We start from the raw sequence: 25,720 nt of genomic DNA on the forward strand, positions 1-25,720 counted from the left end.
CACCGGACCTGTCTGCCAAAGGGTCCTCTCGCTGGGTCGGCGCTAATATTGCACTCTTCGGTTGGTGTGTGATTCGCTTTTTCTTATAGAAACGGTTTCATTGGAAATAGCACCATGGTTCATGCATTGTCGTGGATAGCTGCTGTGGTTTGGGCGCATAGCTTCATTGGTTGGAACTGTGCAGTGGATTCTTGCCGTGAAATAGGCAACTTGTTTCGTGTAGGAAACCTTTTAGGAGTCTATTGTGGCTGACAGGTACATGTACAAGTCCTTTATGCAAAAGTCTCCCATGTGCAGTATCCTCAGGTTCCTTGTCTTGCTGTTCTTGAGCCAAGCTTGCGTCACCTTCGCTCGTCAAAAACATCTCCGGTTGTGCAGCTGAGTCGCGTGTGGCCTCTTTCTGCGCCTCGTTTGTTTGTGGTTCCGAGGCCTGCACTGCTGTTATGTATTCCACTAACACAACCGTGCTATCCATATCGCCTGGAATCTTGTCCAGAAGACCGCCTACTTTTACTTAATCTGGAATCTCCAATGTGCACAGGGTGTTGACTTGCATTTCCTGGGCTAAACGGATCCGTTGTTCGGCCGTAGGCTTACAATTGATAGGGACTTTTGTGAGTGTTCGGATCCGTTCTGCGTGCGCGCCTAGTATTCAGAGAGCAGCAGGTTGCAGTCAGTACCTGCGAAGGGGTTTTGGATTCAGAGTTTTGAAAAAAGTCCAGCTTGAGTGACACTTCAACCGTTTCATCGTCTTTTGTCGTCTGCATACAGAAAAATAAACGTGTCCTGAGCTTCCATGTGCTCTTTCCTCGAGCACGCTTACCTGCTTCTGTAGCGCGGATATTTCCTAGCATGATTAAGGATGCTCAAGTGTATAGGTTTAGGTATTGTTTTGAGCGGCACTTATGTTTGTATTATGAAATGGGCGGGTGGTGAGAGACAATGAATACCTCCTTTTTTCGTGGTGGATTGCAAAACAGTAGTTTTATTGACTGTGCTACATTACATTCATCCTAGAGGTGGTCCTTACGTTTCCCACATTCATAACTAAGGAAGAAATACACTTTCCAGCTGGTGCGAGCGGGCGTAGTATCTTTGACAGCCTTGCTCGTATTGCAATAATCCTGCCCAATAGTGGTATTTGAGTAGAAAACAAGAGTTCAGCCTGAACGTGGTTGCTTTCGATCAAAAAGACCATCAAGCCTAACGACGACAGTGATCTTTACGCTTGTCTATCAAGACATTCTTTCTAGTCGGTCGTGCCGAAAGGGCCCTTCTTTTAAAGTTAAACTTCTTTATTGTTTGCAATTCATTTGTCCGTTCGGAGATAGTTTTATTGAGAACTACCCATGATGCACATACAAAGCATTGTGGCGCTATCGATCTGCTAATAGCGCTTATGCCACTGCCTTAACCACTCTACGAATACTGAGTTTTCGTCGTCGCAGATCTCTCCGGCTTCTATGGTCTCCTCGAAACTCGTAGCCTCGGTCTTGAATTCCTCGTTCTGCTCTGGAAAAAGGTTTTCCTCCGTGGATGGTCCATGCGCAGCTGCCCCAGGCGTCGTATCTTCCGGTCCTTCAACCTTGCCTGGATGACCTCCATCCGCCAAAGACATCCCAGACTGAACTGCTGCTTCGCGTGTCATCTCGTCCTGTGCTTTGCTCGCCGGCGATGCCAACACGAGCGTCCCTCCCAGATCACCTCGAACCTCGTCCACACAGGCTCCCACGTTGATGTATGCGTCTGTATTCGCCTCCAAAGCATCATATGTACCTGCAACAGACACGTCTTCTGTAACTCTCGTGGCCGCATTCGTCGCTGTCGTGTGCTGCACTCGATCCGAACTCGCCAACGCCTTGTGTTCGTTCGTGTGCATCTCTTGAGCATGCTTCTCCCTTTTTGCATTTACTACCTCGGCTTCCAACCCAAGCTCCGCAGACATCAGCATCGTCTCCTTCTCCAGCTCGACCCCTCGAAGTCTTAGTTCCTTAAGCCTTATTCTCTCCTGTTGCGCCAGTTCCGCTAATCGAATCGTTGTATCGTGGTCGATTTTCATGGCTTCCAGGTCTTTGTGCTTGCTAATCTGAGCAAGTTCCACCTTTTCAGCCTTGCTAATCTGAGCAAGCTCCACTTTCCCAGCCTTGGCGATCCGCGCGAGTTCGACCTTTTCGTCCTTGGCGATTTGAATCGAGTGTGTTGGGTGTTCGGCCGCAGTGTTGCAGCTGACGAGGGTCTCTGTGAGTGTTCGGATCTGTTCTGCGCGTGCCTGGTCTTCGAAAAGTAGCAGGTCGCAGTACCTGCGAATGGAGTTGCCAGATTGGATCCAGAGCTTTGATGTCAGGAAGAGGTCCAACTTGAGCGTTACTTCAGCCGTTTCATCGTCTTCATCGTTTTTATACACAGAAAGGAACGTGTCCTGGAGTTCCTTGCGCTCCTTCTCGAGGGTATCGATTTGCTTCTGCAGCGTAGTGCTCAAAGTGATGTGTTCTAACATGGTTGAGGACGCTCAAGTGTGTGGGTTTAGGTATTGTTGTGAACTATGGGGGTGGGTAGAGATTGAAAAGTTCCGACCTAAAATAAAGATCCAGTTTATATGCGATTTTTTTTTTTTTTTTTCGCTCGGGGGCAGTGGTTTGAGTGACTTGAAGAAGAACACAGCCGCCTTCAAGGTTGTGTCTCGAAGGATCTTCTCGTCAAGGTCGCTCCTTTTTACGTGCCACTAAAGCTGACCTTGTTTTATTATTTTGCAGTCAAATACTCTCATTTCCGGACAGATTGTCTGTTTCTTGACTAAAATGTATCGGGGTCTAGATCTTGCTGCTTAACCCACTCCTGGAATGCAGGATCTTCGACGCCTTTAAACTGTTTCGCCGCCTCCAAGAGATTCCCGAAACGCAATTTCCTGGCCTCAGATCCCTCGGGCTCATCATCTTGCTCCGGCGCATCCTCAGGCAATCCATTTCCTGGCGATGAAGACTCTGAATCCAGTGCAGTCATCATGTGCTCCACCAAAGCGACCGTGTTGTCTATATCGCCTTGAATCCTCTTGTCCAGAGGCATGCTCGCAAGGGTGTATGCTTGTTTCTCCACAACCGTGGCTCCCTCTCGAGTCCTCGCTGCTGTTGCTGTCTCTGCGACCATTTGTTGCACGTGGTTCAACACCGCCATCGCCCTGCGCTCGGTCGCGTTGACCATTTGGGCCTCTCTCCTCATGCTAGCCTCGACCTTCTTAGCTGCGAACTTCAGCTCTGCGCCATTCATCATCACCTCCTTCTTCGTGTCCTCCTTCAGTTCCACCTCCCGAACCCTCAATTCTTCAAATCGCACTTTCTCTTGCTTTGTGAACTCTGCCAGTCGAATTTCTCTATCCCTTGCAATTTCGATCAGCCGAACCTTCTCCCACTTTGCCAATTCTGTCAACAGGAGCCTTTCGTCCTTGGCGATCTTTGCAAGTTCTACCTTCTCGTCTTTAGCGATTCGGCTAAGGTGGATCTGCTGATCGGTTGTGGGATTGAGGATCTGAAGGGCTTCTTTGAGAGCCTTGATTTGGTCTTCGCGGACTTGGTCTTCAGCCAGCAACATCTTGGGGTACTTGCGCTCGGATTTGCCAGCCTGTTTCCAGAGGTCCATGATCAGGGGGAAACCAGACCTGTCAATCTTGACAACCGCTGCTTCCACTCCTCCGTCTGGATCCAGCAAACCAAAGGTGTCCCGGAGGACCTTGCGCTCTTTCTCGAGTGTACTGATCTGATGCAGCAGCGTGGTCTTTGCGATGTCGGACATGACTGGGGATGCTTAAAATGCGTAGATTCGATGTTGCCTTGCGCGGTATACTTTTTTTTATTATTACTGTGGAATGGAATGGATAAGTAGAGGATGGATGAAGATGAAGAGGACCAGATAGGTCTGATTATATATGCGACCTCGGTCCTACCACCTGCGGTATCTACGGTTGCCTCATTTCTTGATGTGGATATCCCTCTAGATCTGTAGATCCTTTTTTTCCGAATATATCGATTGCTTATGTTATCGGATACGCGTAAACTCACTTCCTGCATGCGGACACACAACCGTTGCCACCAACAGTTCGAAAACCCGCGCACCAGGCTTTGTGCCTCTTGTGCCAGGCTTCTCTCGAAGCGCCTTCCCCTATCGTCCCCCCTCCACCGCATTCACCATCACCATCGCCACTGTCCTTGGCGCCCTTTGTTGAGCTCTCTTTCTTCTTCACGCTTTCAATCGCGTCCGTATCTATCTCCATGTCCATTGCAGTGTCGTTCCTATCTGCCTTCTTCTCCACCTTGTAGTCCGTGGCACCTTCTTCCTCCTCTACTTCTCTATGTCCACATCTAACATCCACGTCCACATCCACATCCACGTCCATCGCATTCGCCTCCGCTTTCGTCAGTCGTCCGCCCTCCACTGAATCTCCCTCCCTGCAGACCCACCCCTGAATTTCACACACACACACACACACCCCTCAACGACCTCACGCACCAGATTTTCATACCCTGCACACGAATTCGTCTCGATTCACAGTCGATTTCGACCGCCAGAAATATACATCCCACAGTCAGTACTCGCGGGGTTTGGTTTAGTCGAGTCCGTCTTGCTGGTGCAGGTGCGGCTGAAAGTTTTTTTTATTTTCTATTCTTTTATTTTTTGAGCGGTTCAGTACCTGAACGATGCGGTGGAGGTAAGAGAGGGTTTGGTACTTGAGGGCATGATGATGAGGGTGTGTATGGAAGTGGATGTGGGGTCGAGAGGATTGATATGGTGTGCGACCTGACTGATGTTTCTGTTGTTGGTTGAGACGATGCTGAAGATCCGCCGGGACGCAGAGAAACAAACATATCGTCAGACAACACGCAAAAAAAAAAAAAAAGACATATTCATGGACGCGATATATCGCCACTAATTTTACATTCAGCCATGTCAACCAGCCAGATCTGTTCCTTTTAAAATCGAGTGTTTTTTATTGTTTTTTTTCTCCTTTTGGGTATAACTACGTGCAGATGAAAGATGAATAGAGAGTGTGCACTGCACCAGGCTACTAATAAATAAATATGAAAAGGATGATTGCCGGACTCGAAGGCGTCCTGAGATCGTCATTCTGGTTCTTGCAAGCTGAGGAAGGACCTTGAGTCGGACAGATCGAAATAAATAAAAACAAAGTGGAAAAAAACGATAAAAAAAGACGAAGTGAAAAGGAACATATATAAAAAAAAAGTATAGGTGTAGGCTGCTGAGTCGTTGTTTGTGTTCCGTTCACGCTGTTTGCGATTGCTTTGCTACTTCAGCCGCACGGCACGCTAGGCACTAAGAGAACACATAACAACATTGTTCAGCGACCAAGATACTATATACAGCATTGATGAAAAGAGGGAGGATAATATATAAAAAAACCTCAAAGAGGGATAACAAAAAAACTGAACAAAATTGTTTGAAGACTCCTCCAGCAATCCATCTCGCCCCATCATGCAAGCCCAAGAATGAGTGCAATGGTGGTCAGGGAGTTGCCGAGACTTAAAAATGAAAAAAGATTGGTGGTTATCACAGACAGTCTCCTAGTTGCTTAACTTCCTTCCTGCAGCGTTTCTCGCATCGTTGAATCTTTCTTTCCTCGTCAACATGCCATCCTTGGGGAAAAAAAGCGCCTCCGTATGTCATGTCGTTTGTATAAGCGCAATGGTGCCTTGCATGTCCCTATCGTTGTTGATGTTTCGAGTGACAAGTGATGTTGATGATGCTCATATTTTTTTCGTGATTTGCGCCAGAGGTTGTGGTCCAGTAGAGTTATCCAGCAACTGGTGAGGGCCACACTCTCTCTTGGAGCAACAAGAGGGGAAAAAAAATAACAGCGAAGCACACATATCTCCTCTTCTATATGTCATGCACACAAGCAACACATCCTCTTTTCTCTCTCAACATGAACAAAGCAACATGGGGGGAATCCAAAACGCATGCAACAACATTCAAATTCAAAGGTGGCTCACTTGATCCATATCCTGATCATCCAACTCGGATGCGGCAATCTCGCAGGCCTCGTTCTTGGCTAGGTGTCTCAGCATGGCATCGCTTCGGGTACATGTCACTCCGCAGGTCTTGCACGTAATCGTCTCCTTGGTCAAATGGCGGCTGCGCATATGGCGCTCCAGATCGTGGCGCCGGGCAAACGACCAATGGCAAACGACGCCCTTTTTGTCGACATGGGTACAGGCATGAGGCTTCAGTCCTAAATGGATTGTGCGATGCGAACGCAGGTTGAAGGGCCGAGAGAATGTCTTCAGGCACTCTGAGCATTGGTAGCGGGCCTTGCCATTGGGGTCGTCCTCTGGAACGACACGGCAGGCATCCTCAGTAGTGATACGGCGTCTACGGCGTTTCTTGTTGGGCTGGAATCCGGGCTTGGTGGGAGACTGGACTGGTTTCCTGGGCGCAACGTTCTCCATGGGCGCAATGACATCCTGGCCGAGAATCTTTGCTGTCGAAAAAGAGTCGGGGAAGTACTCCAGGGCAGCGGGACTGATAGATTCGCAGACCGATGTCGGAACGCAGTTGAGCCTAGATTCAGCCGGAGACTCCGTGGTAGTCATCAGCTCTGTCTCGGCGGGGGCTGGCATCATGAGTAGCTTCTTGAGCGAGGTTGACTCCGTGGTGCAGTCGGGGAAGAGCTGGAAGTCCGTCATTTGAGACATATCCATGCGGAAGTCAAAGTCAAAGTCGAAGCTCCTCTCAGCGACATGTTCGCCTCCAATAGATTGTTCATAGGGAGAGTCAAAGACCGATGGACTGGGGATGAAATCATCAAATCCGACGCTATCGAAGCCATAGGGAGAATTGACCTCGTTGAAGGCAGGGGAGCAAATACTCATAGACGGTGAGAGTTCCGGAGTAAGGTCCAGGCCGGCGGCGGCGGCAGTGGCGGCGAGCTGGTCATCGGAGATGATAACATCCCAATAGCTCCTGGCGGTGGTGGTGTTGTTGTTGTTGTTGTTGCTGTTGTTGTTGTTATAAGGGTCGGCATGGGCTGAGGTGGTGGTGGTGGTGGTGGCGGTGTTGCTGCTTTTGCAATTGTCGAGATAACCGGCGCTGCTGTCGGTACTTGTGCTGTTGGGGCCTGCCTTCGCAGTGCGGACGACGAAGGGATTGTGACTGAAGTCGTCGAATATCTCCAGGGTCAAGTCCGAGAAGAGAGGGGTAGAGGGCTCCATAACGTTGCAATTGGCTGTGATAGAATAAGGAGATAGGGTAATAGATGAAGAGAGCTGATTGGTTAAGAGTCTACCCAAAAGAAAGGTGGTGGCGGCGGCAGGGATGCTAAAGTGCTGCGGAGGGAAGGTGATTGATACCTACTTTTTTTTTTGTGCGTTCTTAATTTTTTAATCTTTTTTTTTTTTTGGGCAGGTTGATGTTGGCCCTTTGAGGATGTGATTGGTGGTGCAAAAAGAAAGATAAAATAAAACGGTGTGCAAAAAAAATGTGTTGCAGGGCGTAGGGTAGGCAGGCGAGCGAGCAGGTAAGCAGCGGGGGGGAGGGGACAAGTGGTCAAAAGATAGGATTCTCGGTCAACAACAACCAGAGAATCTGTCGAACGACACACACACACGCACACGCACCAACGTCTGCTCAGGTCAGGTCGATGTGATTATGATGTGATGGTGATATGATAAGATGAATGAATGAATGAGGGAGGAGTGGACGAGAGAATATGTGTGCGGATAAGGTAGCAGCCGTAGGGATTGAGGATTGGTTGAGGATTGGTTGAGGATTGGTTGAGGATGTTGTGAAATTAGTGGCGCACACGATATAAGATATCAACCCAATCCACTACGGAGGTATCGTAACGAGGATAGTAAGGCGGGGGAGAGGAGAAGCGAGGAAGAAGGATAAGGGAGAGAAAGAGAAAAAGGGAAGAAGGGAAGAAAGAGGAAAATGAGGATACGGGGGAAGAGCGTCTCATTTTTATAGGGGAAAAATTTTCTTCTTCCTGTAATGTGGTGGCTGACCTCTCCCTCCTCTTGGCCGACTCCCCCTTCTCTCTCGGCTCCATATCATGATGGGCCGACAAAAAAGCTTTGGATGTCGTCTGTCGACTCTTGCTAACGAATTCAGCTGGCCTAACTGGCCCCAATTGGTCTCAATTGCACTTTGTTTCATCGACGAGGGATAGCAGCAGCGATTCCTTCTTCACGGTCATATCGAACACGCACACACAGCCTGGATGCCAGGACGTTATACGGAAACTCAATTGGTCGGTCCTTATTTGATTGGGCACAATTTGCCTGTTCCTCTCTTTTCGATCCAGTCTTAAACGCTGCGGAAACATCCCCACAACCAAACTTCATAGGGCGTGCTCATAAAAATCAAGTTTGAGAGCACCTGCAAACGAAAAAGGGGACCAGAGCGGGCTGAGGGCTCCCAAAACGAGCAAACGTTCTTTTTCCTTCCAAGGCGCCAGTCTCTCAATCATTCATGTTGCCTACCCACTTGGCTTTTTCAGCGGGTTTTCTAAAACGACACACGGCACTCGTTACAGTTGCTCTCCCTACCCCCTCTCCTTTTTTTTTCAGCGATAAAACATCTTATCGACTTTTTTGGTGACTACTACCCAGTGTGAATCCCCAGCAAACCGATCGCTTTTCAACTCTATCCCGCAAGATATGTTGATCTCTCGATCTTATCCGCCGTAATTCACGCGAGTACTGTGAGAAAAAGTCGTGATGTGAGATGAGACATAAGAATGATATTCAACTAGTCTATGCCTTGGTCTAGATATCAGCAACAACATAGCGATCCATGGTATGTCTGCCACGTTAAAAAAATATAAAAATATAAAAAAATATAAAAGATATAAAGGATATATAAAGATAGGAATACGGATGAGTGCACTGCCTCCGCCAGCTCATTCCTGTATTTGTCACTCGATGGCGACTTCCCGGTTTAGAAAAAGCTGAGCAGATTACCACGGACTTCTATCTGTCGAGGCAACTTTTGATCTTTTCCCCTGAAAATCCAAAAATCCTACTTTGATGGTCTCACATCCCCACATTTGTTGTCCGTTGCGTCTTTTCATCGCATTTGAATGATTCACAATAATTATCCTTTCGTGCCTATATCCAATGCAGGCACAAATACAAGTCTATTCCTTCTTTCTTTTTTCTCTGCTCCTCATGTGACTTACGAAAATACAATTATTTTATTTTCTTGACTTGATTTATTTTCTAAAGAACATTAAAATAGTACACAACTACTCCATATTGGCCTTGCGCTGCTGGCGCGACCTAAACAGGTCGTACTCCGGCGGACGATTGACTCCAGGCATATTATGGCCTCTGAAGTCCCCTCCTCCTCCACCACCGCCGCCTGCATCATCCTCATAATCTCGTCCTTTTCTCTTCATCCCACCGCCACGCCCACCACCGCCAACCGCTCCCCGAGGCCTAAACCCACCTCGGTCTCCACGACCACCACGATCGCCACGCCCCTCTCTTCCATCACGATCACGGTCCCTGTTATAAAATTCACGATCTCTATCACCGCGATAGCCACTGTTACCCATATCACGACCTGGTGGTCCTCGAACACCACCATCACGATGACTACTGTCTAGATGTCCACCGTGTGGACCGTGGCCGGATCCAACTGTTGATTGCGTAGGTACTGGAGGGCCAGGAACAGGCGGAGGGATGATCATCGCATGTCCTGCTGGAATCTGCGCAGCTCTAACAAGATCCAAAATGTCTTGTGGTGCCAAGACTGGGCCATTGAAACCTAATGACGGAGGCAAGTTCGAAAGGAAAAAGGCCAACGCGTCTGGGATCAATCCATGAGGGCCTGCGGTCCATCCAGGAACAGTCAATGGCCCTGGTGGCTGCTGCTGTGGTTGCTGTGTTGGTTGTTGTGCTGGAGTGCCTTGCTGATTCGATGGCGGTACCATGACCTGAGGCATGTGTGGCGGCAAAGGGGGTTTGGGAGCGAACCCAGGTCCAGGTCCTGGTCCTGGAGCATCTCTCATCTCAACATCGTGTCCTTCGCGATCTCGATCTCGATCTCTGTCTCCTCCATGAGATTGCGAATGCGGCACCGTATCCATGTCGCTTGGCCGAGAGCTAATGTTATCGCCTCCACGGGAAGATCCTGAAGGCGCAGGTTTGCGAATCATCTCTGGATAGACCCTGTAGCTGTTCCACATTGCAAAATCGGGTCGTGGGTACAGGTCAGGATAAACGGGCTCCATCAAAGGTCGACGCCCAGGACGAGCCGCATCGTCCAAGTTTACAGGCGGAGGAGGAGGGAAGTCACTCGAGAAGTCCGTCAACGCTGGTACGTGAATATTCTTGCGGACTAATAGACACATACAGAAGTAGTAATTATCAGCATCAAATCATCATCATTCCCAGACTTCATTATATCTTTTTTTTGGCGTGTGGATATTCGATATTGAAGAGGAAACTTACTGCTAAGACCCATATCCATCTCCTCGATGACCTTAAGGTCATTGTAGCTGTATCTAGCCGCAAACCTCTCGAGCACAGAATCATCCGGGTAGACTTCCCGTCGCCTCTTTTCGACCTTTGTGATGGCACCCTGATCGCCATACTTGTTCTCGTACTCCGAAAACTTCTCCCAGAGTGGACGAGCCTTCTCGGGTGAAATGTTGATGAGTGCACGTTCGAAGAGTGCTCTTGCGTTGCTATCATCGTTGAGCTGAATTAAAAACTCGAGATATTGGTCCACATAGGCAGCTTCATCGCCGAAAGATTTGTATCCAAGCTCAAAGACTTTGCCCGCAATCGACGAATCCTTAGTGCAGTGGTACTCCATCAATGCAGCTGCAATGTACACCTGGTAGGGACATCCGTTCGAACGACGTGCACGGCCAAAAATCTGTCGCCACTGTGAGGTTCCCTCGGTTCGGCGGACAAATTGCATGAACATGATCCATGCCAACCCGCAGCCCTTGATCATCTCCTCAACTTCCTTCCTGGCTAGCTTCTCGTACTGTGCCAGTTCCTTGGTCCGCTTCTTGAGCTCATCGCGTTCCCGCTCACGCATCTCTCCATCGACCTCCTCAATATCACGGACCTTTTTGTTGGAAGTGGATCCGCCGTCCAGAAGCTGTTGTTCTGCTTGCAACGCCGCCTTGGCAGCATTGACCTCCTCGTCTACTCGCTTGTTCATGTCATCGATCCTGTCCGTGAGATTCTTGACCAATGTCTCGAAAACAGCCCGGCTCGCTTTGAAGTTCTTACGGTTCTCTTCCATCTCCGCATGTGCAAAGTGGAGCAAGAAGCTGGTCGGCATAATCTCGCAGGCGCTCTTCAAAAGCGCCACTGCCTCGTCCGTGCGTCCTATCTCATGGAAATACGTCGCTGCCTCGAACCAGATCTCTGGATAAAACCTCATCGACAACAGCGCCTGCTTGTATGTCCATGCCACACGAGCTGAGAGCGCTGTAGGATCTTCAAGGTTAAGCGGGTTGGATCTCTCCCATCGAATGTATCGCTTCCACTGCTCCAATTGATGCAGTTCACGTTCTGTCCACTTGACAGGGCGGGGCAGCAGGTTTTTGTTGATTCCGTCTGTGAGCTTCCTGAGCTCTTTCCACATCATACGCGCTGTCATATACCCTGCCGACCGTTCCTGCAAGAACTTTTTTGCTGTCAACTTGTTAAGTCCGTTCTCAAATGCATCATAGTCTCTCCAAATGTTTTCGACATTGTTGAGCGGAATGCAGACGGCCTTTTGAAAAACACGACGCATGGCGTCCATCTTTTGCTGCTCCTCCCATGTATTTTGTGCCTAGACACATGATTGCATGCAAATGTCAGTATTTAGTTTCCCTGCAAAAAAAAAAAAAAAAAAAAAAATCGGTGTCTTTATATCAGACATTAAAATTGTCATTAAACGTACCTGTCCAGACTTTAGAAAGAACAGATAATCACTCCAGATGGGTCCAGAATCCCGGTCGAGTCCAACATGCTGCAGCACAAAATCGTAAGCCTTTGTGATGATATCCTTGGATTCAGGGCCAGCATTGATACGGCGGATGTAATTCAGGTAGTACTTCCAGAGGTCTACTGAGAGTACAGACCTGAGACAGCGCTGAAAGATAGCCTCGACCTCGGTAAAATGATGGTGCTTGAGCTCAAACTCGGCATACTGAATCCAATACCTAGACTGAAATAGGTTTCCAATGCGCGTAATTTGGAATTGATGGCGGAAAAACGGTACGGACGAAATTCAATGGGTACAGGAAATCGTGGTAGGGAAGGCGCAGACATAATATCCCGTCCATGCACAGCGGTGCAATCATGTCGAGTAGTTTTTCGAACATTTATTGATTTCGGGGAGGGGAAGCCAGTAAGGGACATATGTTGCGAAAAAGTGAGTGGAGTGTGGGGCAAAAGAAGAAAAAACCCGCGACATTGATAATGGGAGCAATGTTCCACAGTTGGATATCGATGAATCGCAATTCACGACGGGTACAGGGAACGAAAATGACACAAAGGCAAAAAGAGAATAAACATTGACTGGGTTACTACAACATTCATATTCAAATTTAGTTTTTGTTTCAGCATAAAGCACTGGCAGACTGAAAGACATTTTTCCCAATTGAAAGGTCTGCTACAGCTGAGGCACGACATGCACGCGTCAGGCAATTATGATTTCTTTTCTTTCGTTCTTTTTTTTTTTTATTGCGTTGCGTAAATTGCCTGCCTCCAAGTCTTCTTGCTTTCCACATGAAGTCGACAACGAACGAAGAGCGAATAAACCATGATGGGCTCGTTTGCCAAAGAACAGGAGGTGACAGCAGTGTATTTCCGATAAAATAACACCACACATGACAAAGGCGACTTACCGACGTCGGATAGACCTTGAGAAACCGTTCATACACATCCCTGACCCTGGTGATCTCGCCTTCCCTCTCAGCTTCATTCAGTAACGTGAGCCAGGCATCGGCATCATAGGGGTCTTCAGCGATCTGCTGCTCCAGAGTACCCGTCAGCTCTGGCTTTTTGCTTGGATCAGAAGACGAAGAGGATGAGGCATCCGCTCCATTAGTAGCTCCCTGTAGCTGTGGCGTACTGACAGAGGGGGTGGTCTCTGCAGAGTTGATCCTGGAAGATTGGTTGGACTCTTGCGCAGGGGTGTCGCTGGGATGAGGCGAATCCATGTGAGAACAAGGACGAGGACAAAAGACGGTGAACGGCAGTAAAAAAAAAAAAAAAAAAGATAATAAAGGATGATACGAAGGTGAACTAGAACAAGTTAATGAAAGGGAGAATAGAAGTAGAGGCGGAAGAGGTCAAGGTGAAGGAGGAAGACGACAGGCGAGATTGGGATCTGGATCTACCTCAAATAATGAAAAAATATGACGTATGTGCCAGGTAACAGATCGCATGCACTGCATACCATTGTTCCCTTTCTTCTTCTTTCGCCCAACCCACCAAGTCGCCCTCTGGTCTTCCACTCATCCTCTCTTTACATCCACACTTACCATGGTAACGACTCGAGGACAACTAGGCTGGACTTACTCGTATCCGGAAACAAACTACAAGGAACTGATACGGATCCACAACTCTTCGCTTTACTGGACTAGGCCAACTCTTCACAGAAAAAGATTGCTCACGAAAACACGAAGACCTTGCTCGCCCTTCGAAAAGGATTCATCTGGGTCAATGCAAGTATTCCCTGTCATCACTTCAGCATCGCTTCCAAGGAGAGCACCAGTGTGCAGAGCAGACAAACCTAACGTCATACGCACCACTCCTCTTTTATTATTCTCCAATTAGGCTTTCTACATCTTTTACAGGATCATCTACCGCTGGAGCACGTTTGGATTCACACTGGCATTGGGATACCTCTTCACTGCAGGATTGACCGTTTTCTTCTACATGCAGATCAATGCCATGGGCAGGCCCCGTTACAACTCCAAGGGCGAGCTCGCTGATGCTGGCGAGGATCTGTCGCAGGAGGGCCTTATCCAGTAAGTAGCATGCTTCTACAAGCGGATCGATCCAATCAATTTACATTACGATTGTATTATGCTCTCAATTCGCAGGACCCACCACACCACACCCACCAAAAATTATTAATTTGTCATTGAAAATGACCAACCCCGATATACTCGATCTTGTCAGGACTTACACAGCACAATAGCATAATAGCACCTGGGCGCATGCATGCACGCGCAATTGTCTTTTTGAACCAGTTTATCGAAAGTACACCCGATTAACACGGATCCTCAATACATTACTAGATATGCATTCGACATCATCTACGTGACCTGGTTTGTCCATGTCACTTCAGCTTTCTGGTCCAAGATGTGGTGGTTCTACCTCGCTGTAAGCAATTTCGTCCGATCCCTATTTTCTCGCCTCTGCTGTTCTACCAAACATTCTCATTGACATCTCTGCTTGATCTCTCGTCTAGATCCCCGCATATGCCGGATGGAAGGCATGGCACCTGGCTGTTAAGCCCATGTTGGCTCGTGGAGGTATCGGCGCTGCTGCTGCTGCTGGTGATGGTGCTGCTGCTGGCGGCGCTGGTGCCTCTGGAAGTGCGGACGGAACAAAGTCCAAGAGACGCGAGAAGATGGAGAAGCGTGCAGAGAAAGGATCTCAAGTCCGCTATCGCTAAAAAGCATCAGGATCCTGATCAGTCCTCCACCATCCTCATTAAATTGCGTAGAGGAGTACCATACGTTGTCTAATAGAACAAAAAATAAAAAAGTGGCATGTCAATCTGTAGTATAAACGCTAACCCTGGACGTCCCTAAGCACTTTAACGCATTCAATAACTAACACAATACCTGCATCGCCCCCAAATGCAGCCAAATTGAGTACATTGGTCTTTCTATAAAATGGTATTCATTATTCGTTTATTGAGATCCACCTCAGCGGAGAAAATATGGAACGTTGACCCTCGCGTTTGAAAAAAAAAAAAAAAAAAATACGATCTGTCTTTATATTAACAAAACATAGATGCGAGTGACTAGAAAAATAACGGCTGAAAAAAAGGGGTACTTGAATAATCACGTACCTACTTCATTTCGCTATTGCGTTGTGCATTTGACTATGAAAAGAAAGGAATCGAGTAAGGAGTACGAACCTGTCTTCGTAGCAACACATCGCTTCAGAGCAACAAAGAAAAAAAAAAAGATATTCAACGGAACAGAGCATGGCGGCGCCCATACGGACTTTACTGCCGCGGTCCTGGGAACAAATGCTTGAAAACGACCACGTACCTCGGTTGCGAATGGGATGAAGGTTGATATATCAGTGGTTCCTTCTCTTCTTCTTCTTTTCAAAGACCCACAGGCTATAGAGACCGACTAGTAAAGTAACAGTGCGTGTTGTAAGAATTCACTAAACTACAACTGAGAGTGACACCCCGACAACCCTTACAGCGAACCAGCCACAAAATAGTCCAACAGCATTAACTGCCTCTCAAATCTTTTGCCGAAGCGGGACTCTGAACGGCACCAACAACGAAGGCCGGCTCCAAACAAATATGTACCCGCGATTTCAATGACCTTGAAGACCGCCCGAGGCTCTGGTGTCGACGTGTCAGACAGGAAGATCGACTTTATCTTGAAATCAAAGGACGACGACGTCGATATCCTCTCGGTGGAGGATAAACCCAAAGGCTCCAAAAAAAAAGGTGCAGATGGATCTGGAGAAATGATCCCTGATTTCAATAGCTAACACTTGTCCTCGGCGCTTTTGGACAGCCACCATTCAGGACACACTTGTATAGACATCTCTATTCTACTCTACTCACGCTCAGGCTTTCATCTCTACTTGTATATATATTTATGTTCACCACATAGTCCACCCAGCAACTTTGCTGTAATAACATATTTCATCCCAGCACAAATAATGAAACACTGCTTTGCTCATGATATCCATTCACTTTTCACCACTGAATTCGAAACAACATCATTGACACAGCAAATGGTGCTATAGCTTTGACGAAAAAAGAGTCGCTCTCGATAGTGAGGACTTGATCGCCAAACTGGAGTTCACCACATATCAGTGGAAGTGTTTGGGATTAGACCCTTCGCAAGATTCGTGGTTAGCAAACAGGCGAATGTAAGGAGGGGGCGTCGGTGCGAATGAGATATGTAGGAGCCGTGGTAGCCCTCCTAACTCAATCACTGAAGATAAAACAATTGGACTATAAGGTAGACTGTTTCTTTCTTTTATTTGTAGTGAGCGACAACACAAGCCGACAAGCACTCAATGGCATGTCGAGTGAGGAGTCCGTATAGGCAATTCTCCTCAAGCAAAGACTTCACACGAGGCTACAATTCGTCTGCACGGTCCTGCTCTCCTTCAACTAACTCACATCGACGCGATACTATATATCAGGACAGCCCTCAACTGTTTGTCGAACCCTTGGAGAAACAAGGCCATGAATGACGACTACAGCTAGGGCTGGCTCCACCTACAGTAGCACAGCTACAATAAAGCTTGGTTTATTTATTTTTCTATTTACATAAAAACTGAAGCAATGACGTCAATGATTTTCGCTTTGGTATTTGTTCATTAACCAGGAGATATATCGACAATGGGCCAATGTTGTAGAAAGGTCGCCACAGCGCTCCGATCCGGAGCCGACTACGACGATGTGAACCTACACGAGTTCAAAGTATCGCTTCGTCTCCCAGGACGTCACCGCAGTCTCCCACAACCGGTGCTCGTTCAAGCGCGTGGCTCCATAGTGCTCCACAAACGTATCGCCCAAGATCTCTCGCGCAATTGAACCCTTCTCCAGCATCTTCAGCGCCGATTCCTTCAATGACTTTGGCAATCTCTCCGCCGGCTTGGCCTCAACCTTTCCTGACGCCATATTCGCTTCAACATCCGCAGTTGTGGGTCCAACAGGCATCGCCAGCTTCTTTTTGATACCGTACAATCCTGCGGAGAGACAGGCTGCGATCGCCAGATGTGGGTTGATATCAGCACCACCAACTCGCATCTCCAGACGAGTTCCCTTGGAATCGCACTGTGGTGGTCCGATCACACGGATGGCAGAGACGCGCGACTCGATGCCCCAGGAGACGGTCACTGGAGCCCAATAGTTCTCAACCAGGCGCTTGTATGAATTGATGTTGGGTGCCAGGATGCACATGATACTCGGCAAGGCTGTAAGGAGGCCTGCCATAAAGTGCTTCATAAGCTGACTCATCTCACCAACGCCCTCAACTGTGGTCTCCCAATCGGGTCGTCCGGCTGCTGTATTGCTTGCTTCCTCTCCTTCCGAGGTTGGGCTGTGGAGCTGATGACCATATGAGACGCCGTTAGAAGATGACGCTGCAAAGAGGTTGGTTTTTGTGACAATATCCCGGATTGAAAAGTGCAAATGTCCTGAGCATCCTGGCAGATCGCCGTAGGGCTTGGCCATGAACGTGGGCATGATCCCCTTCTTCAGACCGAGCTGCTTGACTGACAGCTTAAATAGGTTGGCCATGTCTGCCATATTGACTGCAGTATCGTATGCCAAGGCTGCCTCGTACACTCCAGGACCTAGGTTTTTGAAGTTTAGGCGTCTTAATCCTTTGTGTCCGGGAGAGGCATTAATACATTCTTTTTTTCTTTTTCTTTTTTCATGCACGCAAACGGTACCTGTCTCTGTATGAAAGCTCTCGATGTTGATACCAAAGTTGGTGCACTGATCAAAGACGTCGTAGAAGTAATCCTGGTTCAAGGCCGGTCGAAGGAGCGAGTATCCAAACATGCCCGGGGTGAGTGCCTGAGGATTGGTGTGTCCCTTGTCAGCCAGTGTCTCGGGTGTTTCTAGAGTAGGGGCATAACAATCGGTTATCGGATCATGTCTGTTTTTATCCTTCATCCTTTTACGCTCTTCAGTATACACACGCACGTCTGCGTCCATTTCTTGCTCCCTGATACTTGCATGAATATTTTTTTTGTTTTCCTTAATCGACTGTACATTCCCCTCAATGTCCACGGCAGCTTCACTCTTCTTACCTTTAAAATTGTAGAACTCAAACTCGGCTCCACACATCGCCTCCCAACCCAGTGTCGCAAGCTCGTCCGTGACCCGCTTGAGAAGGCTACGAGGACAAACTGCCAAAGGCTCCTTCGTGTTGGGGTCATAGAATGACAAGAGAAAGAATGGAATGTCGTTCTCCCATGGTATGCGTCTGAAAGTGGACAGGTCTGGGATTGCAATGATATCCTTGTATCCTATACAAGAAGAAGCGCAAAAGAAAGAAAGAAAGAAACAGAAGCAGGAAAGCGTCAGATGTTGCCACGAATGCTCTACACAAAATCTTTTGTAAGAGGTATACAACATTGACATCTGCAAATATAATAAAAGGTACCATTGGCGGCATTGGAGACGCTGAGTTCCTGTTCATAAGTTTTGTCGTGCATGTCCCATCCGAAGATGACGGAGCAGAAGCCGAATCCAGAGTCGAGGACAGACAGGAACTTGGATTTGGCCATGACCTTGCCACGGAGGATGCCGTCGAGATCCACGCCTGCGACCTTGACGCGGACGTCGTTTTCGAGCAGGGTCTTGTATTCCTCAAGACGCGCCTGCGGAGTGGTGACTGCGGGGGCGTGCATTATTTGTATTCTGGCGGAGGATGGGTGTGGTGGAGAAGTAAAAGAGGAGGAGAGTGTGGAGAGAGATGGGCTATAGGAACGGAAAAAGAAAGAAAGAGGGAAAGTGCGCACACTCACACATATATACACACATATACGCACATATAACTCGCACGTAGACCGATCAATGGGCCAATCCAATCGACCGACCAAAACACGACATGACACGCAAAGGGCCCAGGGTGGATGACCTTTTTGTATGTGGGGTTCCTTCATTGACTTGCGGGGCTGTTTGGGCACATGCCCCAACCCTTTCTCGCACATATACCAAAGTATCAAGGGGGTCGATGCACGGCGCCCACGACCTGCGGATGCTTCATAAGAATAACTCCGGCAGATACACAAAAAAATTACCCACACCTGTATCCTCATCCCTATACACACATGTCTCGAAACTAAACCCTCTCGAGCAAGAGGAGAAAAGGGATCCTCTGCCCGCTCTCTTTCCCCTTCTTACCCTTGCTCCTATGCTATCGTGCCACTTCGTCCGCACTACTACCATCTGTCAGTAATGCAGGCAACCATGACTTCTTTTTTTTTTTTTACCCTTTTCTTGATGTAAATGTAAATGTAAATGTAAATGTAAATGTAAATGTGTTCACTACCAAACTTTATTTATGTGTAAAACCAAGTAGATAAGATTGAATTGGAAGATAAAACTAATTTATAATTTATACATTGCAGGTCCGCTGGACGTTTTCCCGTAGATCCGTAGGAAGATTCGCCTACGCGACATGGCTCCACTTCTTGCCCGATGTCACCACCAGGTTGCGGAATGCCTGGTCGCGATGCACCACGTTGTGGAACGCAAGCAAGCGCCCGTTGATGTCTTTCACATCGATTCCAGGCATCGACCAGATACCCAGGTTCATCGACTTGGACTATCATAACCAACACACATCGTTCACATATAGTTTCGTCAGTACTGAATCTGATCTTGCTAACAAACCATCAACACTTTTTTGCAGCGGATTGAAACGCGTGTTTACCTTCTTGATGGTATCAATGTCCTCCCACTTGATCTGCGCCTGAATGTCGCGCCCGAGCAACTTGGCAGATCGGAACATCAATGCATCTTCTGTAATAACGAGTCTACCGGGCTTGCCATGAAACAGACAATGGAATTCTACGCGTCACATCACGAGTAAACCAGGCGTGTTAGTATCTGTACAAGCATTCGTACAATGACCTTGTGGGAAAAAAAAAATAGGGAGAGAGGAGGGGGATACCTGACTTCTCCTGCATAGTGTCAGGGTACAACGACTCTGTCATCGAAGACGATCTGGACGAAGATCGGGCCCCCATTCGGCTCTGATACTCTTGCTTGACATTGGACGCAGGGGTACCTCCTGACATGAGCGCGGCCGAGTCTCCCTCCGCTCTAGAACCATTGGCTGTATCAACTGCACCCGGCATGCCGGCTTCGTTCTCCTCTGCAACTCGTCTTTCACCATCTTGCTGGCGCGTCATCATCTCCACTGCCAGCTCTGCGTTGGTGGGAACATCCCAGAGGAGCAATTCCAAAGGCGAAAATACATGACTGAACCGTGGGTAGTAGTGTTGCAATGGCAGCAGGATGAAAAATTCCACGCCAAGGAAAAAACCTGTTATGCCATAAACCCAAGGAACAAAGATATGTAACGTTAATAAACAATCGTGAAACCATAAACCATACACCGCCCCCGCAGTTGCTACATACCGATTCCAGGAATAGCCATGGACTGGACCAACGGCAAAAAGACGATGCCCTGGCACATCATTATGAGTACAAGCCAACTTTGCATCGGTCGCTCCCATCGAAACAGGCTATGGAAGGTGTAGGTCAGATCAGACGCATTGTCAGCATAAACATCTCAACCGTTTGACACATTCATCCGTTTAAATTCGACTGCTTACTTTCTGGCCCGCTCCAGATAGCCAACGGTCTCCTCCAACATTACTTGAGAATAAGGCCCCCAGAACTTGTTCATCAGCGAGACCCACTCTGTCAGATCCTTGGAATGGATAAGCTCTTTCAATTGCGTATCCATCTTTGATCCTCGCATGGACTCCTTGTTTTTGATGTTATCCGTCAATGGTCCTGGCACATCGAGCTGCTCTTTGTAGCTCCCCAAGAACCCATATCGGTTGTTCAACATCTTGATGACCACCAATGAAATCAACCCAGACACCCATAGGTTGTAGGACCAGAGCGCGAAGTAGACCTAAGAAATAAATAGATAAAGCAGATGACAGCATTGTTAAGTAATAAGACCCTTCCTCGATGACATCATATGCGGGCTAGCTGAAACCTTGCTGTGTCTTACAGTGAACCATGCCAGGGTCTCCGCCGGATTCGTCCAGTACATGACGCGCTGGAGGTAGAATCCAAGGGACTGCACTGGCGTCGTTGTGTCGTAGAGCCGACTCACCAGTCCCTTCATTTTCTTCAGCTGCAGCGGCTCCATCTTTCGAACCTTGTCCTCGCGCGCCAACGACTCCACAAAATACGTCCAGTACTGTGTCGATGGTGGGACAAAATTGACGGAGCATGAAGAGTAAACAAAAAGGTGTGTGAGTAAACAAAAAAAAAAAATATGTGGAGAACCATTCCTAGGGTTGAAAGGAATGTCATGACCCAAACATCAATCCAAATCAACTTACAGCTTGGATATATTGCGACACATCAAGAACACGCTTTCCAGACTCAGCCTCGATCCTGGTAAACTCATCTCGCTCAGGTGGACGTACGCTCTTTGGCACAGTTCTTCTCCGCCGGATCTCTTGGACGTGTCGATCGAATTGGAAGGACACCTCTTCCTTGTTCTTGGCCGAATGTATGGTATGGACGGTGCTCTCGGACTTTGCACTCGCACCAGAGATCGAGCGCGCACCAGTGGACTGTTGACGTGGATTCGGGAGTCTATCGGGGTAGTTACCCCTCGGGGCCTCGACGAATGCGGGCGAGGAGGACGACAAATCGGCGCCTGCGTTACCCACAGCCGCTCTTGTTGTAGGCTCAGTCTTTTTTAATCATGCGAAAGAAAGATGACAAAACAAAGTGGGCTGCATTAGAATTTAACGGAAGACATTTAATCCGCAAGCATATGTGGCATTCGGATATCAAAGGATATTGCCAGAAGACATGCTTTAACATACTACGGTGATGGGGGCCTGTTGTCTTTCTGGCAGTGGTGGTGGTGCAGCGTCTTCTGCAACGTTTGCGGCCGGCTGGGGCGCAAGGTTGTATGGCTCGACATCCTCGGCTATGCCAACGGCATTTGGTTGCCGCTTTGGGAGCGCCGGAGGATCGTTCAGATAAGGATTGCGGGGCACTGCTGAGGACATTTCGTCTTTGAGTATTTGGGGTGGAAGGTTGGGAGGAAGCGGTGTGAAAGAAGCGGTATGGAAGACACAAATGAGTTTGTGCGTGAAGAAAGAGAAACGCCCAGTCCTGTGCGCGAAGCTGAGTATATATGTCACACACGTCCTCGATTACAAGCAATTACGGAGCCGTGACTTGCAGCACGTGCCTATTGTTTATGTTTTGAGGCAGAAAAAAAAAGAAAAACGTTAGGCAAGCAATGCGCATGCCTCCTTGACTCTGTCGGCCAACTCCACTCGTACCCCTCCTCCTTTTCTTTGCTTCATACCATAGCCTGCCATGGAGGTCCACAGATGTCGATTCGTGGACTATGTTCCATCCGCCATCAATGCACTCGCTTTTGCACCCAACACAACAAGGCCCGTTATGGCCTGCGGAAGGGCCAATGGAGATATTGAGGTCTGGAACCCGAAGAACGAGTGGACCCTGGAGAAGGTAAAGTACTTTTCAGCCTCCCGTCCATTCAAAGCGATGTCAATTATCCATCGCTTTTGCCTACACCATGCGCTCTTCAGACGGAGCTCCATAGCAGGGATACTTACCATGACCGTCCTTGCTTATCTTTTATTCTACTCAGGTTATTCCCGGAGGAAAGAACACGTCCGTCGAAGCCCTTGCGTGGGCCCATCAAACCATTCTGACTGAAGACGATGATTTCTGGGATTCAGAAAAGGAAAAGCAAGCAGCCATAAAGAAACTGGTCAAGACATCTCCTAGGCTGTTTTCTGCTGGACTGAATGCCGTCGTGACCGAGTGGGATCTCACAACGCTGAAGCCCAAGGTAACTGCCGTTCTACATTGCGGACAGATTGGACCCATTGAAACGCCAAGTATTTGAAACTCGCTTTAACATCGCTCTACTGTTCAATAACTGGGTTCAAAACAGCGTTCGGTTGACTCCCATGGTGGAGCTGTCTGGTGCATGGCGACAAATCACGCCAATACCGTGCTGGCCGTTGGATGTGAGGACGGGTGTGTAAGGCTGTTTGACATTGCGGACGGCGAGCTCGCGTTCATCAGATCTTTCGATAAGCAAAAAAGTAAGCGCTATTCAGTTTTATGGTCAGGAATTGTTTGTCAACTATCAAGTTCTGAAGATCGACCGCTAACATTTCTTTTTTTTTTTTTCATTAATTACAGCGAGAATCTTGTCGCTGGCTTGGTCACTGGATGATACGACCATGGTTACTGGATCAGCTAACAGTAATATATACAAGTGGAATGTCGAGTTCGGTCGTGTTGTTTCCCGCATGACTGTGGATCGTATTTCTGGAGAGGATACCTTGGTGTGGTCTGTCAAGATTTTGAGCAATGGCAACGTTGTTAGTGGTGACTCACTAGGACACGTCAAGTTCTGGGATGGCGCTACTACAACTATGCTGCAATCTTTCAATTCTCATGGGGCTGATGTTCTTTGCTTGGCTGTTGGAAGGGTAAGTCGGTGTTGACTCTTTCTTTTAGCAGGAGCTTTTCGAAGCGCCAGGGGCAACGGTTGTTTAACACCAGGTCTTATTCTTTTAGGACGGCAACACTGTGTTCTCATCAGGAGTCGACCGCAAATGCAACCAGTACCGCTTCGTGGATCAGCCTGCTCCTAAGAAGGCAGGAAAGAATGGAAAGGTTGGAAAGACTGGATCGATCCATGGCAAAACAGAGATGGTCTCAAAGTGGGTTCTGGCTGGATCAAGACGCTTTCACTCACACGATGTCCGTGCATTGGCATTGGATGAGAGCAGGAATGTCGATGCCTTGGTTTCTGGAGGTGTCGATGTGTCGATGGTCGTCTGTCCTGCTGCCCAATTCCCTGATATCAACCAACGTCGCCTACCTTATGTTCCCCAAAGACCTATCGTATCCATCAGCAAATCAAACCGCCTCATGCTTTGCAGGCAAGCGCATGGCATCAAGGTCTGGCGCCTTGGAAAGTGTAAGTTCAAGCAAGGAACAAACAACTGAACACTGTCTTTGTTATCAGCATGTACTGATACCTCGCGAATTATCGACATTCTAGCCGCATCGCCCGTTCAGCCTTACTCAGAGATCGAAATTGGTGCACATATGGATTTGATCGAGCCACAGCAGGCCATTCTCGAGATGACCTTCAAGGAGGACCGCAACTTGACCGCCAGTGCATTGTCAGAGGATGGCCATTGGATTGCAGTTGCAGATATTGAGGAGGTTAAACTGTTCCGCGTCAGTGAGAACGTAAGTCATGATTCACCGTCCATTGGCCGATTTCACATGCTCGGTGCTATTTGCCCTAACTAACCAACGAGAGCCGTATTACATCTGAACACTTTTTTAGCCTGCTCGTCCTGGTCAGTTGATTGTCAAGAAGCAAAAGTCCTTCCCAGGAGTTCGTGGAACAGGAGCCCACTTTCTTTCATTCACACCAGACAGCACTCGACTTGTGGTCGCCTCCACGGACTCGCATGTAGTCATTGTGGATATTGCTCAGTGGGAATCCGGTAATTTTGACACCCTACGCAAGTTTGGTCACCATCGTGGAGCGGGCGGCAAGGAATCAGAATCGATGGACGTGGACGGACAGGAGGATATTGTCGGAGGTGAGGGTCAGGCAGAGACGATTGTGTATATGGCTGTCTCTGCAGATGGACAGTGGTTGGCAACGGGTGACCTCAAGAACCGGATCTTCGTCTTCAACTTGGATACACTCCAGGTATGCATTTTTGAGCGCGTGTCAATTGCGCTACACATCTTTATGTGCTTATTTTCCATGGTCAATATACTAATTAATCGCCTTATTGTTCGTTGCTCTAGCACCATGCTACACTTCCTGTCTTCGATGCCCCGTTGACGGCTCTTCAATTTCACCCATATTCACCCACTCTGGTTATCCCCACAGCCACCAACGTCTTCTATCTCTTCAACGTCGAAACCCGTCGGCTCACAGACTGGTCGCGCGAATACTCTTCAGATAAGAACTTCCCAACAAAGTTCTTGGGCCTCAAAGACAAGATTCAGGGCATTGCCTTCAATCCCGCCCGCAAGAATACACTACTTGTTTGGGGCGCAACCTATATCTGCCAGGTGGATTTAGATCAGGGCGTTGGGGACCGTAATGCGATTCTGAATGTTGGCAAGAGGAAACGAGTCGATCGTGCCAAGGACGAGATCCGCAAACAGCAACGGGAACGCAGGATGAAAAAGTATGCAGCCCTTGGCATTCTGCCGATGCCTGAGCTGGAGTCTGGAAAGGCTGTTGTGGTACTAGAAGGAAAGAAAGGACGCAAGGTGCTTGCGGCAGCAACAAATCATGTGGAGGAGGAGAAGGAGGAAGAGTTCAATTTCCAGTTACTGCACAAGTTCCAGCCGCTGATGTTTGTGGACTTTGTTGGTGACAACTCACTGGTGGTGGTTGAGCTTCCATTTATCAAGATTCTGTCGAGTCTGCCGCCAAGCTACTACCGCGCCAGCTACGGAACATAAGCCTGCTTATCCGGGTGTTCCGTATCTGTTCGTGTTGCACGTCCTTGTCCATCATCCATACTTCATCTCTTATTATTTTTTTGCATGCCCCTTTAGATCCTATTACCCTTTTGCTCTTTTCATCGCAGCACAGCATTCAATAAAAAAAAATAAAAAAAAAAAAAAGAATCGCATCTGGTTGCTCACTGTTGCCTTTTGTGGAGCATAGTTCACACAGTGGATCAAATTTGTGCTATGATTTGTGGAGTCACATCCAGGTACA

The 25,720-nt window shown here is 48.1% G+C and overlaps 9 protein-coding genes across 9 annotated transcripts; 2 read left to right on the forward strand and 7 right to left on the reverse strand.

Moving 5' to 3' along the window:
• Nucleotides 1-119: 119 nt before the first annotated feature.
• Nucleotides 120-854, reverse strand: BC939DRAFT_473006 (uncharacterized protein; the record flags this gene model as incomplete). The annotated part of the gene is made up of 5 exons (XM_051558319.1): nt 120-239; nt 260-430; nt 598-645; nt 681-751; nt 824-854. The coding sequence occupies 5 exons, from the start codon at nt 852-854 to the stop codon at nt 120-122; spliced, it is 441 nt and encodes a 146-aa protein (XP_051416919.1).
• A 420-nt stretch (nt 855-1,274) lies between these two features.
• On the reverse strand, nt 1,275-2,628 carry BC939DRAFT_437011 (uncharacterized protein). Its single transcript, XM_051553646.1, has one exon. The coding sequence runs from the start codon at nt 2,495-2,497 to the stop codon at nt 1,388-1,390; it is 1,110 nt and encodes a 369-aa protein (XP_051416920.1). The 5' UTR covers nt 2,498-2,628; the 3' UTR covers nt 1,275-1,387.
• Nucleotides 2,629-2,793: 165 nt separating this feature from the next.
• On the reverse strand, nt 2,794-3,786 carry BC939DRAFT_473008 (uncharacterized protein; the record flags this gene model as incomplete). Its single annotated transcript, XM_051558320.1, has 1 exon — nt 2,794-3,786. The coding sequence occupies one exon, from the start codon at nt 3,784-3,786 to the stop codon at nt 2,794-2,796; it is 993 nt and encodes a 330-aa protein (XP_051416921.1).
• A 1,168-nt stretch (nt 3,787-4,954) lies between these two features.
• Nucleotides 4,955-7,404, reverse strand: BC939DRAFT_437013 (uncharacterized protein). Its single transcript, XM_051553647.1, has 2 exons — nt 6,000-7,404; nt 4,955-5,322 (listed from the first exon to the last, which is right to left on the reverse strand). The coding sequence occupies exons 1-2, from the start codon at nt 7,215-7,217 to the stop codon at nt 5,272-5,274; spliced, it is 1,269 nt and encodes a 422-aa protein (XP_051416922.1). The 5' UTR covers nt 7,218-7,404; the 3' UTR covers nt 4,955-5,271.
• Nucleotides 7,405-9,209: 1,805 nt separating this feature from the next.
• Nucleotides 9,210-13,232, reverse strand: BC939DRAFT_437017 (uncharacterized protein). The gene is made up of 4 exons (XM_051553648.1): nt 12,869-13,232; nt 11,920-12,186; nt 10,464-11,808; nt 9,210-10,350 (listed from the first exon to the last, which is right to left on the reverse strand). Exons 1-4 carry the CDS (start codon nt 13,181-13,183, stop codon nt 9,254-9,256), a joined length of 3,024 nt encoding a protein of 1,007 aa, XP_051416923.1. The 5' UTR covers nt 13,184-13,232; the 3' UTR covers nt 9,210-9,253.
• Nucleotides 13,233-13,450: 218 nt separating this feature from the next.
• Nucleotides 13,451-14,960, forward strand: BC939DRAFT_437019 (uncharacterized protein). Its single transcript, XM_051553649.1, has 6 exons — nt 13,451-13,511; nt 13,610-13,690; nt 13,803-13,996; nt 14,270-14,354; nt 14,443-14,759; nt 14,944-14,960. The coding sequence occupies exons 1-5, from the start codon at nt 13,509-13,511 to the stop codon at nt 14,647-14,649; spliced, it is 570 nt and encodes a 189-aa protein (XP_051416924.1). The 5' UTR covers nt 13,451-13,508; the 3' UTR covers nt 14,650-14,759; nt 14,944-14,960.
• Nucleotides 14,961-16,439: 1,479 nt separating this feature from the next.
• Nucleotides 16,440-18,731, reverse strand: BC939DRAFT_437023 (glutamine synthetase). Its single transcript, XM_051553650.1, has 4 exons — nt 18,359-18,731; nt 18,003-18,221; nt 17,640-17,810; nt 16,440-17,540 (listed from the first exon to the last, which is right to left on the reverse strand). Exons 1-4 carry the CDS (start codon nt 18,603-18,605, stop codon nt 16,648-16,650), a joined length of 1,530 nt encoding a protein of 509 aa, XP_051416925.1. The 5' UTR covers nt 18,606-18,731; the 3' UTR covers nt 16,440-16,647.
• Nucleotides 18,732-19,200: 469 nt separating this feature from the next.
• On the reverse strand, nt 19,201-22,075 carry BC939DRAFT_437025 (uncharacterized protein). Its single transcript, XM_051553651.1, has 8 exons — nt 21,783-22,075; nt 21,288-21,647; nt 20,951-21,142; nt 20,541-20,848; nt 20,344-20,450; nt 19,874-20,248; nt 19,634-19,770; nt 19,201-19,525 (listed from the first exon to the last, which is right to left on the reverse strand). Exons 1-8 carry the CDS (start codon nt 21,969-21,971, stop codon nt 19,370-19,372), a joined length of 1,824 nt encoding a protein of 607 aa, XP_051416926.1. The 5' UTR covers nt 21,972-22,075; the 3' UTR covers nt 19,201-19,369.
• A 137-nt stretch (nt 22,076-22,212) lies between these two features.
• BC939DRAFT_437026 (WD40-repeat-containing domain protein) lies at nt 22,213-25,593 on the forward strand. Its single transcript, XM_051553652.1, has 8 exons — nt 22,213-22,443; nt 22,586-22,789; nt 22,895-23,048; nt 23,149-23,441; nt 23,530-23,935; nt 24,020-24,213; nt 24,314-24,688; nt 24,790-25,593. Exons 1-8 carry the CDS (start codon nt 22,288-22,290, stop codon nt 25,456-25,458), a joined length of 2,451 nt encoding a protein of 816 aa, XP_051416927.1. The 5' UTR covers nt 22,213-22,287; the 3' UTR covers nt 25,459-25,593.
• The last annotated feature ends 127 nt before the right edge of the window (nt 25,594-25,720 follow it).

This window comes from Gamsiella multidivaricata, assembly GCF_025024155.1.
Source record: "Gamsiella multidivaricata strain RSA 2152 chromosome Unknown BC939scaffold_4, whole genome shotgun sequence".
Taxonomy (NCBI): domain Eukaryota; kingdom Fungi; phylum Mortierellomycota; class Mortierellomycetes; order Mortierellales; family Mortierellaceae; genus Gamsiella; species Gamsiella multidivaricata.